Genomic DNA, 14,875 nt, shown 5'->3' with positions numbered 1-14,875 from the left:
ACCCGTCTCTTGAAGTAGCAATGGCCAACGCTGGTCATCCTCAGCTGGCAAGGGGCAGGAGCAGATACCTAACATGCACAACGAATAAAAGTTAACCCAAGAGAAGAAATGGTTCTGCAACATGAGGGCGAGGTCTTAGGGGCAGCAAATAAAATAGAGGTCTTCATCATTTAGCCACCTACTCCTCGCTGTATACGTTATTTTTCATTATATTTAAAACACTACCTTTAGAAGCACGTATTAAGCAGAGCTCACTGCCTACGCTGCATCGTCACATTACTTCCCACCGCCCCTGCAGCTGCTTCATTGAAATGTACAGGAAAACATGTTTTAAATTAAAAGCTACAGGGCGTATACACTCTAAATATGCTACTTTGGGCTGATAAATGCATTTCTTAAAAGTACGTGTGTGCTTACAATGCAGTTAAGGGGCAACGAGTTCCCTTAGAGCTGCAGGCTGCAGCTCCACACGAACCTGCGCTAAGTAAGGCCGAAAAGGTTGTGTGTCAGGAAATGTTAAGATCACAGCGAGCCTCCTTTTCCGTGTGTTTTCCGGCAGTTTCGGTCACACGCCACCAAGCTCCGATTTTTAAGGAACACGCGTGCAGGCAGGCACCCCTGCGGCGCGCAGCCACCTCCGCTGCCCGCGCTGGACTTTGCCCGATGCCTTCAGAGCTAAAGCTGTCCCGGGAGCCCTAAAAAGGAGCCGAACCCTAACCGGGAACCGAGCCCTAACAGGGAGCTGAACCCTAACCGGGAGCCGAGCCCCGGCTGCCCGCCCCCGGGGGCGGCCCGGGGGGTCGGGGCCGCCCTCCTCGCAGCCGCCGAGCGCTGCCTGCGGCAGGAAGCGGGAGCCGGGCCGGGCTTGCTCCGTGCAGCTCCGCCCGGGTTTGGGCTGGGTTGATTTGAGCTGATCTGGGCTGGGCTGGGCTGGGGCCGCTTCTCTGATCGCCGGGACCCTGCCATGGGGACGTAGCGGGCGGCGGAGCCATGCCCGGCGCGGCGCTGCCCCGCAGCTCGCTATGCACGGTAAGTGCACGGCGGGGCTCGGCAGCGGGCAGCCCCGGAGCTGAGGGGCTGGTGGGGTCCGAGGGGCTGCGGGGGGGGTCTCCGTGTGCCCTGGGACCGCGCCCGGTGTCGGGGCTGCCTCTCCTCGGGGCCCCGCTGGGCGCTGCCCGGGGGCTCGCCGTGCCCCGGGGGAGCCATTTTCTCCCTCAGGGGGGTTGAAGGCAGTGGGAGGTGCGGGGCCGGGGCTGGCGTGCCCGGTGGCGGTTCCGGGATTTCTCCTGACTCAGGGATAACGCCGCTGGATTTACGGGAACGGCCGGCGGGTTCCCGGAGCCCCTGAGCTCCCCTCCCCGCCTAGCGAGGGGCCGGCTCCGGGCAGCCCCGGGGGCCGGAGCCCGGTGGTGCCGCGGTTCCCTCAGGGAGAGGCGGCCGGGAGCCCTCAGGCGGGGACCCGAGACGGGGGAGTGCTCCCACAGCGGGTTTTTGCGATTTCAAGGGATAAAAGTTTGTTGTTGTTGTTGTTGTTGTTTTTTTGGAAGGGATCGGACAGTTTCGTGACTAGGCTGACAGCTGGGGGTGGAGGACAGGCGTGTGGTGATGCCGCGGCGATGCGGGTTTGGCTGTCTCTGGGGAGTTGTCCCGTGTGTTCAGGCTGAGAGCCTGCCTGCCCTGCAGCTTCTGGCCTGCCTGTGTTTAAACAGCATCTCACAGCTTTACATTCTGCCACGGAGCTTGCGAGACCGACCTGCTTATCCCCGAATACCCGAGCTTTCTAGTGACAGAGGCTTGCACTTGGCTCCTCTAGCCTTATAGCGCCGGGTAACTCCTTCATTTGCCACCAGACACTCGTGTTTCCCCATCCCAAAGCCATCTTCTTCCAGAAGCTTTCTGCATGTGGAAGCTTTCGGGAGCCAGTTACACAACTGGTGCCGGCGAGGCAGCGCAACCAAAGCTGCGGGCTGGGAGCTCTCCTTGCCTTGACCCCAGCTGTGGGTCATGTACATCTCGGGACCTAGACAGGACACGTGAAGTCACTCGCATGTAGATTTTAAAGGACTTAATAATATGTTAGAGGAAGAGCACCCTTTAGTAGGATTTCTTTTTCAGGACATTTTTTCCCTGCCTATTTGCATGGGGTCATTTCGAGTTCTTAATGACACCACACACTCATTCCAGATAGTCCACGTCCTTTCCATAAAACCATACTATTTTTATTAATGTTACAATTCCCGCTCTGTTGCATGCCCTCCTGTCTTCCATTTACTTTCCATATCCTTCCACATTTGCCCTCGTGGCTTTTCTTACTTCCTTGATGCCTCTCTTCTGGGGTTCTGATTCTTTTATGTTTCCTCTGATTCTTCAGAATTTCCTGTGATTTGTTCCTGTGCTTTCTCTCTTTCTGCATGTCCTTAGCATAATTTCCTTGTCCGCTGTGTTTTCACCCTGCCCTTCCAGCTTTTACAGCAGAAAAAAAATGGCAGCTGCCTTCACTGAGCCAGTGTGTTTCCTGTCTCATTGAAAAAATAAGTTTATATATAAGGGTGGTTTCATTTGTTAAAGGCAGTCCAGATTTATGAGGCCAGGAGCAGGCCTCTGTTGAGGATTTCAGACCATGGCAAGCCTGGCAAGTAACGAACAATAAAACCACTTTCCCAGCTTCCAGGGATCTGTGATTGTAGAAACTTCGGAGTCATAATGGTGTCTTTGTATTCGGGAGCCCTGTGCGTGTTTCTCCTTCTGAGGGATGTGATGGTCGCTTCTGGAGCCCAGGCATGCCTCTGGCACCCTGGTGCTGTGTCAGGGAGCCCCACACCTCACCTACCTGTTGGCCACACAACTACCTTGCTGGCCCCTGCATGTTTTGGGTGATGCCAATTAGTTCTTTCTTTGGAAGAGAAAGAGAACAGCCATCCCTGCTCATCTTCTCTTAGGGAAATGGTTTAGTGGGGACTGCTAGCGTTAGGTCAGAGGTTGGACTCGATGATCTTGAGGTCTCTTCCAATCTAGAAATTCAGTGATTCTGTGATTCTCCAGCCACCTTAATTTATCTTCCCCATGGCATTCATGACGTGGGGGCCCTCTGGATTATCCTGTGCTCGGTTGCCTCTTCTACAGACCAGTGTTTTCAGTCATTCCTCTTATGGCAGCCATTCTGTACCACTGATCACCATTCTTTTTATCATTTATGTATCAATTTAAAGTAAGATAATTATGTTCTCAGGACTGGAGACCAGTACGGTTATCTGGATTCCAAGTACAAGATCTGAATGGATTTACATGTTGATGTACCAGCGCTCTCTGTTTTGTTCTCCAATCCTTTCCTAATCGTCCATAGCAGCTGATTGCATTTCTGATTGCTTTGTCCAACCAGACTCTTTCCATTTTTTTATCTGCTTATTAATCCAATTTTAACTTGTATCCTTGATGACTGTCTACTTCCAGCCAAATGAAGCATGCTGTTATCTGGGCCTGTGCCGATCTGAATTACGTGGTAATTTCAGTTCTCACAAGTAACCAGTATTGTCAGTTTGGGTGCCTTTCCCTTGCTTTTTAAGTAACTTTTTTTTTTTTTTTTTGCATTAGCGTTATTATTTGGGTTAAACAATCATCATTTGGGCTAAATATTGTCATTTTGCTCCCTCTTACCTATTTCAAGGCATTTTGTGTTACAACCTCGGCCTTGCCCCGTGGATAGCCACCAGCTTCCCTTGAATGCCTGGGAACACGGGCCCTTCTCTTGCAGGCTTGGGAACCTGACAGCAGAACGAGGATCACAAAGCTATGTTTTTCTCTTAAAGCAAACAGGAGTAAGTCAGATCGAATGAATCACACTCGGTGTGTGGCAATCACCTGAAGCTTAAAGAATCCACCGAGTGAATCACTGACAAGGGGCGTGAGCGTGGCTGCAGCTCACCTCATGCAAGGGCCAAGGGCTGGTGCCCAGCTTTGCAGCCATACTATGTGAACGCATCTTAGGATGTGAAGTTCGTGGTCTTTATTGACATACACATTTTTAAATAAGATTTCTAAGGCTTCCCTTAGTGTAAAAGCTCTTCTCAGTCTCCTGGTTTTAGACAAGGCCTACGATGTAGTATTCTGCTCTCCAATCTTCATAAAACGGAGGATTATTTTAATATTAGCTCTTGTATCCTTCTTCTGACCTTTCCAGGTTTTAGTGAGCAATGAGAAATGCTTCCTGTAAATGTTGCTTTAATACACATTTCTCAATGCTTAAAGGAGAAGTTCTGGTTTCCCGTGCATCTTCACATATCAAACTGAAAACTGCAGCCTCAGAGAGCTTTTGGAAATGGATGAAGCAACCAAACAACGCAAAGCTAATCCTGCACCCTGATTTCTCTTCAGTCTTACCTCTCTCTATTTGCTTCCAAACTTCCAAGCCTGCAAATTTTTATGACTCACCGAAAGGGCTAACCGCTGACTGACACGTAGGTTGCTTGTGCATCGGTGTATAATCCTGCTGAGCCCTAAAGCAAAAGGAAGCTTCATCCTTAATAGAAAGAAGTATCCAGTGTATGTTAAGAAGTATTTGAGAAGTTCTGATGGCTTGCACTGCCTTTTATTTGCAGGTATTTCATCAGCTTACAAGTGGAATTTGCAAAACGGAAGCTTGCCTTGAGAAAAGCAGTTGAATAAGTTTTTGGAGGCAAACGCTTTGTTACACGTTCAGTTTGTTAGATGTGTACAAAAAAGGAGTAAGCCTCCCAGTTTCTGGATTTCAACAGTGCCTCTGGATTTATCAAATTGTTTTGTTCTGAAATTTTCAGCCTAATGCTTCTGTCTTAAGGAGATGTAAACTCTGGATGTTATTAATGTGGGGTATTTTAAGCACTTTCCGGGTGGTGAGCAATGCTGTCTGAATGGTTTGGGAGACTCATACCCAAGGCCTGATCCCCTCCTTCCCACCCAGTTTGCTTTCTCCGAGTGGCCTTCCCCTTGTGCTGACACCTCTGGGCATCCACTGGCTTTTTGGAAGGGGACAATCTTGTTCCTTACACGATCATCCCCATCATGACCCTCTCCAAGGCCCTCTTGACCGTAGCTATCAGCCAGTAAGTGCTTGGAGGTGTGAAAAGGAGCGAGGGTTGCCTCCCATGTGATTTGGGGATACGCAGCTGTCACCCAGAGGAATGGGGTGGCTTGAGGAAACGGTGCTTGTTTTCATCCACAATGTTTTGTTTATTTCTGCAGCACTTTCAGAAGTGAAGCCTCGAGTTTCTGCTGACTCTTTTTTCCTGGGCAGTCCCCGCTAACTAAAAACATGAATCACCGGTGTGCATGATGTGGTTTGGTGGTTTGAATTATCATTTGGCTTTGGTAATCCAGGCTGCCCATTTTTCTGAGCAGCGCTGCTTCGTGGCTGCTCGTTCTCTCTCCTGGCAAGTGGAACTGGAGCCGAGAGTTGTAAATTCAGAGATGGAAAATCATTTTGCTTCTGTTGTACAAAACCTCTAAACTCTGCCTTGGTGCCCTGCTATCTGTGCCTCAAGGCTTCGGTGCTTGATAATTTCATGTATTTTCTGAACTCTGTTAAGTTTATCACGGGTATAACCTAGTGTTAACAGCTGAACGGTTTGGGAGCTGCTTAAAATGGTGTTTTTTTTTTCCTGTGTGAATGTTTTTTCTGAAAGGCCAAGTCATTGGTTGTGAGTCATCTTCTGTGGTCTGTGACTCTCCATTCCTCAGATTTCAATCAGTAATAATGAATGTGCTGATTCTGGTTTGATTACACATATAGACACACTTTCACTTAATCTAATTAAAAATAAATCAGGAAAGGTGTTTTCGATTTCTTTTTCTTTCTGGAGATGTTTCTCACCAAGCTTGTATGTGCTTTTGGCTTGGTCTTCGATGCTTTCCTCCCTTGTTTACATTACTGGCTTGTTTGACTTTGGGGCCAGCTGCATATATTCCCTTGTTAGAGGATTTATCATTGGCTAGAGAATCTTTTTTTTTTTATTTATTTTTTACTGTTATTGTCAGACCATCTGTGTAAATGATCTTTTACCCATTTTCCTGCAGGCAATCAATCTTGTAAGACTGTCAGCTGCCGAAACAAGTTTTTTTTTTTTTTTTCTTTTTTCTTACATAGTGTTGGACTGCTTGCATTTATCCTGCGGTCAGCTAATTACATCTGAAACGACCGCTATTTAAATATGTGATTCTTTTTTTTTTTTTTTTTTTTTTTCCTTTCCTGTTCACCGTTTTAGCATCTGGTATATTGAAGATATGTGTTGCATGACAAAGCGCTCTGAAATTCTTGGAAAAAAATGGGCTTATTGCCTTGTCAGAGTTGCAAAGACTTATTCTTAAAGTTTTAAAAGGCTTTCATGGACGTTGCTTTCTCCTACAAGGCTTCAATATTGAGAGAGAAACAGGGCAGCATGGAGCTGTCACAGCCATCTCGTTTTTCGTGCCCTTTCTGAAGACTGCAACCACAAAACTGGTATCAGCGTTGTGGTTTACCCTCTTTGGTTTGCTTTTCTTTTGCTACAGCTCTCCTAGCCAAAGAAGCACAAAGAAAACAGAGCTCTGTAGCTGTGCCTCTACAGCCAGGTACCTCACCGCTTTCATAAATGCAAGCTGGGAAGACGTTGCAGGGAAGTTAGCGCAATAAAACTCAGTGTGAGGTTGCGTGGACAAGAGAAGAGGTATTTATTTGAAAAAAAAAAAAAAAAAAGAAGAGTTGATTTTTATGCATTCTTACTGCCTGATGCATAGACTACATAGGCACACGCTCTCCCCGACACCCTCAGAAGCACCAACGTGTGCACGTCCAGGTGATGTGGCCAGGTCACTTGTGTGATGCAGAGGATGAGGGATGCTGGCCATCAAGTCTTTACCACACTGCTGGGGTTCTTCATGGCACTGCAAACTAGTTTTTGGACAAGTGCTTCATGGCCTTCAGGAGTCATCAGCTGGTATGGGATCTTTGCTGTAGGATCTTGCTGAATTCAAGCTCTACAAATCTTGCGCCAGGTTGTTTCCTGGTTTTTCTTTTTCCCCCTTTTTATTTTTTTGTTTTTAGTTTTTAACTTGTCTGGATGCATGTTTGAAATACACGTCTAGGGTCTGTTTTTCAGCTGGGCCAACAGGCAACGGATTTGTTCATGTGCTGTGCTGCAATCTTGTTACATCCTCCCGTGCAGGGTCTTTTGTCGATGAGTCATCTATGCTGTGGTCTTAGCAGAGCGTGGACCTTTTGGCCATGACATTAACAGCACATTTCTCAATCTTACTGCTGGGAATGGTGTCCAGGGAATGGTGTCCTTCGTTACCAATACCCACTGTTCTTTTAACTCCCTCTTTGCTCTGCTGTTGTTCCCAGTGTGTACACACACTTAGAGTCGTAATGCAGTCGCACCAACCTTAATATTTCTGTTAAAATTCTTGACAGCAGTCATCTTCAAAATTAAAACTGGTAAGAAAATCTTAAAGGAGTGAAAAAAAAAAACAAAAAATTTACAGCTTTGTGGCAGACTTTTCAGGCTGGATGCTAACAGTGTCAGTTCAAAAAGAAAAGTGTGTTTGTTGGGGAGAAGTTGAAAACCTAACTTTCCCACTGCTCTTGGGCAGGCTTGCTCAAAAAAAAGTTTTGGAAGCCTGTCTGTACTTCATATTGCTGTGAGATCAGCCTTTTTATTCCAAACTTGCCATCTGGTTTATTTATTCAGTGGAACTGCAAGTACTGGATGCATTCTTCTCCCTGGAACAGTTTCTGGAGGGACCGACTTGCTGTGTTCCCTTAATGAAACATTCCTTTGCTCTTGAGTAACTTTCTTGCAAGCTGCAGCATTTTCAAGGCATTCCATCTTCAAACTGAACATCACAGACAGCGGTGGCTCTATATACAAACAGCTTATCATCGTCTGGCATATTGGCTGCTGTGTGGCATATTAATAACGCTGGTGACAGGCATGGCTTTGATTTTTTTTTTTTTCTTTTTCCTAAATAATCTCCCTCCCTTGCTCTTTTGTCAGTTGGAGGTCCTGATATCTGAATTGGTCGAGTCAGTTGAAAGCACTGTCACAATAATCCTTAATCATAAGGGCTAAAGTCAGCTGCGCAGCCCGTCAGGGAATATGAGGCTTTCTAACCCTGTTTTTTTTTCTTTCTCTCTCTTTTTCTCGCTCTGTATTTACAGGTAATCTTAACATTCGTCTGTATGTTGATGGAGGAATCTGTAGAAATTGCTCCAGTGCCATATACACTGCAAGCCCGCCGGGTGGCTTTGGATAGAAGAGATTCCTTTAGCCCCTTGAGGAGAGAAAAGAGGGAGGTGCACTGTCAGCTTGGACAATACCTACATCCCAGTGAGACTCACTGCTGCATGAGGTGCCATGCAGGTACGGTACTGTAGGATAAGTACATTAATAATGGCCTTTGCCTCAGAGGCATTCCTCTGTCCTGCTCTCTCAAACTCTGTCTTAAAGCTACATCCAAACTCCCTTTCCTTGGTAGAAATTCTTACTCGCTGCCTCTTCTCTTCCTCTGTCAGACTGTGCTGGTGAGAGGAGGAGTACTCAGTCCTTACCCTGTCAGCTCCAGGGTTTCTCTGAGGAGCCAGTGACTCCCAACCTCCCTAAGACAACACATTTGTCTTCCTGTCAGATCTCTGCTAAGTGATTTTTGTTGCAGGTACCTACAAGGCAAAAGACTGTGAACGGGCTGACCAGGCACCCGTCTGTCTTCCGTGTGCTAATGGCACATTCACAGCTGTTGACAACACCATGTCTAAGTGCTTCCAGTGTAAACAGTGTCGTACAGGTGAGCTGCAGCATTTTTTTGGGGGGGGTTAGACTGGGGGCTAATAATACCTGTCATTGTAACGGTGGTCTCAGCTGAAGGTGAGGTTGGAATAGTCACTTTTTTTTTTTTTCTTTCCTCAGAGCTCAGTCAGATAGTAGAGACCCAGTGCACCCCAAAGCACGACACTGTATGTGGCTGTCGGAAGAATCAATATCAGGATGGCGAGGCTGATTTCTTCTACTGTAGGAACTGCAGCTTGTGCCCCAATGGGATTATTGCCAACTGTGAGTATGGCATACTCAAGTATGGCTCGAGTACAGATGTACCTATAAGCAGCTGCCACTAGGATAGACATCTGCAGCTCCAGTTTGGGCTGAAGTCCAGCTCTGCGCATGTCTCTTGAATGCTCCTGAGGTTGTTGTCCTGAAGCTATCCCCTCTTCCTTACAAATTCAGTATATCCTGTCCCCTTCAACACCTCTTACCCTGCCTAGCATGAGTTTTATTGTCTCCCTGGTGAACGCATTCCCTCTGGCGTTCAGTGATCTTTGTCAGCTTCCCATGCTTACACCTGTCCTCAAGGGTCATCAGCTTGCACTGTCCTTGAGCAATTTCCTTCCCTCCTGTCTGATGTAGAACTGTTTTAGTCCTGTCTCTTGCTTGCCACAAAACGTATACTGCTTACTCTAGTGTCTTTTCCCTCCCTTCATGTACCTGTGTCCTTCCTTCACTACTCTTGCCTCCTTCTTCCCACATTTTTTTCAGTGTCCGTGCTGTGACTCGCTGAAAAGCAAGAGCTTGCTCGTCGCTTACACTCAGGGCACAGCAGATCACAAGAGTGGATGTGTCTGTCCCATGGCTTGAAGTGATTTCTCCCTGCCCCAAACGGACTTCCTCACCAGTCCCAGCTGCTCGGGGACCACATCTTCCTCATTTTTGCCTAACTACTGCGATTTCCCCTTCCTGTCATGCTTGAACTAGGGTGACTTTTCCCCCTTTTGTACTGGAACTATCCTTATCCATCAGGCCAGTCTCAGCTGCACCGTGACTTTATTCCCTTTCCCAACCTCTACAGAGGTCTCTGACCTACCAGGACAGTGATACCCTCACCTTTGTTTTTATTTATTTATTTTTGCCCTCCCCGAAACCCATCCTCAAAAATAGACCGAATCTTCTTTCTCTTCTCCAATAGCAGTTCTCCAGGCTCTAAGAAGAATAATCTCCCGCCCATCTCAAAATGAATTCTTCCCTTTTTGTTTTCTTCTCTTCTCTGTCCAGATTATGGCAACAGTTTCTCCTTTTCTCTGCAGGTTCAAAGAACAGAAACACGATTTGCAGGTGTAAGCCTATGTTCTACCTGGCTTTTGATAACACTTGCAAGCATTGCAACAGGTGAGCTTTTTTTCCCCTGTGTGTGAGCCTCCACTGAGTAGGAGAGAGAGCAGATGCAAGTCCCACAGTGGGGAGGGAATTTTTCTCAAGGTTTTGTCCATCTCGATTTTACAAAATTCTGGCTTTCTGGGGCAATTGGTGGTGTCCTTCGCTCTGGCCCTCTCCATGTGGCATCATGGTGAACCACTGAGGACCCGCAGTCACTAGGCACACCGCATTGCTCTGCTTTGCAGGCTCATCTCGATTTCTCTGTTATTTAGGATTGTGCAAATGGCTGGTGTCTCGTTTCATGCACGCTCATATCTCTCTGATTTGCTCTTTCAGCTGCTCTGGAGAAGAATGCTCGCAATGTCACAGCCCAGTGACTACCTCACCAAATTCATCTGGGCTGAGTGAGTACTGGGGGAACTGGGAGACAAGGGAATCTTTCCAGTGTGGGCTTTTGTTCTGTTGACACCTGTCAACCCGTTACTTTCTCTTCCCTTTCAAATCATTATTCTTTTTCTCATTGGCATTTGCATGTGCTCACTTACCATTCTTTCTCCAGTATTTAACTCCTCCTTTCTTGGTCTCTCACTCATTTGCCCTCTTCTTTTTGTCCAGATGGGAACCTCGTCCTTGGCATCATTGTTGCAATATTTGGAGTTATCACTGTCCTCTACATTGTAAATAAAGTAGTGAAGCTGGTTCAGGAAAATGGGATAGCCTCTTCTTTCTACTCCTGTGGTGAGTACAGCAGCATCTGCCGTGACGTTCATTGCGACGGACATCACTCTGCTGGGTGAATGGATGTGTGCACACGCGTGTGAGGGAAACAGTGGGATCCCATTACTCTGCCTAGCTGCAGAAATGCAGCTAGAGGAATGTGAAAGCTCAAACAGACAAGCTTGTTGATGCAGTTCTTGCAGCTCTGCTGCTGTGCTGTGACTGGAAGTGCACGTGAGCTCGTTGCTGGGAGATGGGCATTTTGCTATAAAACCTTTTGAGGTCAGGATCGTGAGCTGCTTTCCTGTTTTCTCTGGGAAGAGAGGAAGTGAAAATAACTTCTGCTTTCTTTCTTTTTTTCTTTCAAGTTTCTTCACTGCAAACGAGCAAGGAGCCAGTATCTGAGGTGAGCAAGATGATGTTTATAAGAGCTTCCCTTCCTTTTTCAACCATGTTAACCTGGAATCCGGAGTAATGTTGCCCCCCGTGGGCTGTTTTCAGGCCTTGTGTTTTTAAATAAGTTGAGTAACAGGGTTGTTTAATTCAAAAGTTTTTCATTCCAGAGCGTGGATCCATTAGCATTTTACTTCCTCTCTGCTAGGGGATGCTTTTCAAACTTCTGTCTCTGTTCATTTTTTTTCTGGAAGCATTGTTTTTTGAGACAGCTGATCCTTAATCCCTTTTTCTTTCTATATGCCCTAAGTTTAGAGAATTTAAGTTATTTTATTTTGCTTTAGATCTTGAACCAAGAAGCCCCTGAGCACTGCTTTACAATGTTTCCTTAGGTCCACTGTTCTTCCCCAATTAAGAGGGCCCAAGCAATAGTCCAGGAAGGTTTTCCACAGGTCATTTGACATACAAATGATTTGGGGTCCCAGGCTTACTTGATTTTTGCAAAAAATTATTTCTTCCAGACTGCCATTTTTATGATTGAAAACAAATAAAAATCTCCTCAGGAAATAAATGGTTAGTACCTTCTGCTCAAACAAGACATGTTGGGAGAATTAAAACCTCATCACCTGCTCCCTACCTATCTTTGCTACATTTTTGTATATAAAGCTAGTGATTCCTTGCAGGAGATGGGTGCTGTGGGTGATTCTGGACTAACGCAATGTCTCTTTCAGGTTGAGGTTAAAAGGAGTGCAATTTCTACCCTTCCTGAGGCCCAGAAGGAAACAGAACTGTTGGTGAATGCGGTGCCACCATCTGCACCCCTGCCACAAAGTTCACATGAGCTACCAGACTGTGTCAGACCCGCCAGGAAGACGCAGCTTCCAGACAGTAAGTGAAACTCCCCCATCCCTCCCTAGGCAAACCAGGACTTGATTATGCAGATGTGGCTGGGAGGATGTATGAAAGCCTACCAGGTGTGCGTGACCTGCGTGCATACTTCATGCATGGCACAATACAAATAAACACACCCAGACCCTGCGAGTCTGTATATGTTCAACATCAACGCGAGGCTTTCTTGTTGTTGCCTTTTTTTTGCTACCAGCAAAATGGATTCTTATAGGTGCTATCATGGTGTCAGTCTTAATACTTCTGGGATGGTGACACAGAGCTTTTTTTTTTTTTTTTTTTTTTAGGGGGTGGAGAGGCAGGTTTGTGTGGCAGCAAAGCCCTGAATATGTATGCTTAACTCTGCTCGTAACCCTATACAAGTGCATAGGGAAGTATCACATTGTTTTCTGAGGGATAAGAGGGAGTCTGGACATCATGTGAGCCTGTGCAACTACCCTGTAGAAGACCTGAACAGGAGGGGGCAATGCACGGTCCCAAGGCACCATCTAGCCTTTCAATGAATGACATTCCCCTATCCTGGTTCTCACACTTCGTTTCTTCTCTTCTCCCAGATCCTGCTATCCTCTACACCGTGGTGGATCACGTCCCGCCATCTCGGTGGAAAGAGTTCGTGAGGCGGCTGGGGCTGAGTGACTATGATATAGAGCGAATTGAGCTGGAGCATCGGCGTTTACGAGATGCCCAGTACGAAATGCTCAGACTGTGGAAACTGCAGATGGGCCGTGCCGCAACTGTGGAGCGCATCAGCTGTGTTCTCAACCAGATGGAGCTGAGTGGCTGCAGTGAAGCTATTCAGGTGGCTTTGCTAAACCAGAACTCGCCTCAACCTTGCAGCATCCACAGCCATCTTTGATCTATTTCTACTTTAGTCCCCCTTGCTGTGACTGTTGAGAGAGGATCACATCTCCCTTCCTTTCCTTGTCTCCCCTTTCCTATGACTCCCTATCCTTCTAACCCTCCTTAAATGGGTTTGTTGGAGACAGCAGCAGATTATGCTGGAGGAAGGCCAAGGTTTGTTTGCAACCACCGAGTTCAATGCCTTTTCAACCAAGAAAGACCTCTGCAACAACTCCTTTCCCAAAAAGGGAAAGCACCTCATAAAGGAAGTGGCATGCAGACTCGGACCAAGGTGAAAACAGGAGCTCAGAGTGACTTGATAGCTCAGCAACTCTACAGACAAGTTGTCGCTGGAACAGGAGCTTCACCCAGCATACAGCAGGCTAACTTGGAGGGTGACTTGGTTGAGCTGGCTGTTCAAATGCTAGAATGCTTGCTCTCTTCTTGCAGATCTATTTTTCTGCAATATCAGACAGTTAAGCTGGCTCACATTGCAGCCATTTGATTGTGAAATCTGACTGAAGGGAAGTTGTGGGAGGACATGCTTATTTCTGGGAGTGGGAGAGGACTGCACCCTTTTGGTATCAGCTGGTTAACAAAGTGCTGTACCTTCAGCCCTCTCACTGTGGCAGAAGTTGCGGAGATTCAGAAGGGGTGGCTCTGTGTGAAACAGGGTGACATTATCCTTTCCACACCTCCCATTGCCCGCTGGTGCAAGAGGAATAAGGATTCTGAGCCAAGGGGTCAGATGAAATGGTTGGTGCTTTTTCTAATGTGTTTTTTTTTTTTTTTTTTTTTTTTCTGCATGTAGAAACCATATAAGACAGCATTAACAAAACACCTGCCTGCGTTTGTCCTAGTGCAGAGTGGAAAAGAATGCATGTGTCCGTGTGGGTGAGGAGGTACCTACGTACCTGGTAGTATGAGTGCCTCTGCAAATCTGTGCTTCCACACAGGTCAGCAGGCTTCTGTCTGCTTTTTTTTTTTTTTCCCTCTAAATGATTTGCTGAATCTGACCTAACTGCAAATGGGACTGTGTATGTGTACATATATATATATATATATATATATATAAAAATAGATATTTTAGTAGCTGTTCAATAAATTCACACTACTTCCTGGCCTCCATTCTGTGAGCGCTGCTTGGGTACCATCTTGAGGCTCTCAGTATTCCTTTCTCATGGGTATTATTACCCTGGGTGAAGTTGAAGCAGCAAAAAGCAATAAGCCTGCATCAGGTGCAGGTTGTCCACACATTTGTGAATGTGGATTTTTTTTTTTTAATCTCTTGTCCTTTGACTAGACAGAAGCTTTCTATTGTAAATACACTAAATGTTTCAAATTAAAATTTGTATTTTTACCTTTGCCTCTGTTCTGCTTTTGTCCATGTGAACTTAACTTCTTTGGCTTGTGGGTAGGAGCAGAGAGTGGGAAATGACTTCTAGAAGTGGTAGGAGTGGGTTGCACCTGAGCTGGGATGTTGCTGTGCTGAAAAAGTTTGTATTTAAAAAAATAAGTTACGGTCTTTTGAAGATAGAGCTTAGCTGCTTTCAAGTCACAGGAAGCCCTGAGGGCAGGAAGTGGGACTGAAAACAAATCCAGTTGTAGGTCTTTTAAAATATTCGTGAGTCAAATGGAATGCCTGCATATTTAAAGTGAATTTTAAAACAATAGGAAGGAGTCTTGTTGATAAGTATTTGGATTTTTAATGAGAAAAATACCTATAAACAATAGTCAATTATACTTTAATATTGCTTTGCAGAGACATGTTTTTATATGATGAACATTGAGACAGTAAGTTCCTCCTGTATCAGTGAGAAAGCTTGAAACTTGGAAGTGAAATGTGTCCAAACTGACAACAGGCA

At 46.2% G+C, this 14,875-nt stretch overlaps 1 protein-coding gene across 1 annotated transcript; it reads left to right on the top strand.

The window, feature by feature from the left end:
• Positions 1–939: 939 nt before the first annotated feature.
• TNFRSF1A (TNF receptor superfamily member 1A) lies at positions 940–14,370 on the top strand. The gene is made up of 10 exons (XM_084281492.1): positions 940–1,029; positions 8,171–8,372; positions 8,665–8,793; positions 8,916–9,059; positions 10,085–10,166; positions 10,491–10,558; positions 10,770–10,892; positions 11,240–11,277; positions 11,996–12,152; positions 12,725–14,370. Exons 1-10 carry the CDS (start codon positions 991–993, stop codon positions 13,024–13,026), a joined length of 1,284 nt encoding a protein of 427 aa, XP_084137618.1. The 5' UTR covers positions 940–990; the 3' UTR covers positions 13,027–14,370.
• Positions 14,371–14,875: the final 505 nt, after the last annotated feature.

The sequence above is a fragment of the Netta rufina genome (genome assembly GCF_964035555.1).
Source record: "Netta rufina genome assembly, chromosome: 1".
Classification (NCBI taxonomy): domain Eukaryota; kingdom Metazoa; phylum Chordata; class Aves; order Anseriformes; family Anatidae; genus Netta; species Netta rufina.
The sequence above is the reverse complement of the archived record's forward strand: the minus strand, read 5'-3'. Positions and strand labels throughout refer to the sequence as shown.

What these genes read in the sequence shown, in the direction of transcription:
- TNFRSF1A (XM_084281492.1), top strand. Translation starts at nt 991, where the DNA reads ATGCCCGGCGCGGCGCTGCCCCGCAGCTCGCTATGCACG. An exon ending in GTGTAAACAGTGTCGTACAG is followed by an intron (nt 8,794 to 8,915) that starts GTGAGCTGCAGC and finishes TTCTTTCCTCAG; the next exon opens with AGCTCAGTCAGATAGTAGAG. An exon ending in CTCTTCTTTCTACTCCTGTG is followed by an intron (nt 10,893 to 11,239) that starts GTGAGTACAGCA and finishes TTTTCTTTCAAG; the next exon opens with TTTCTTCACTGCAAACGAGC.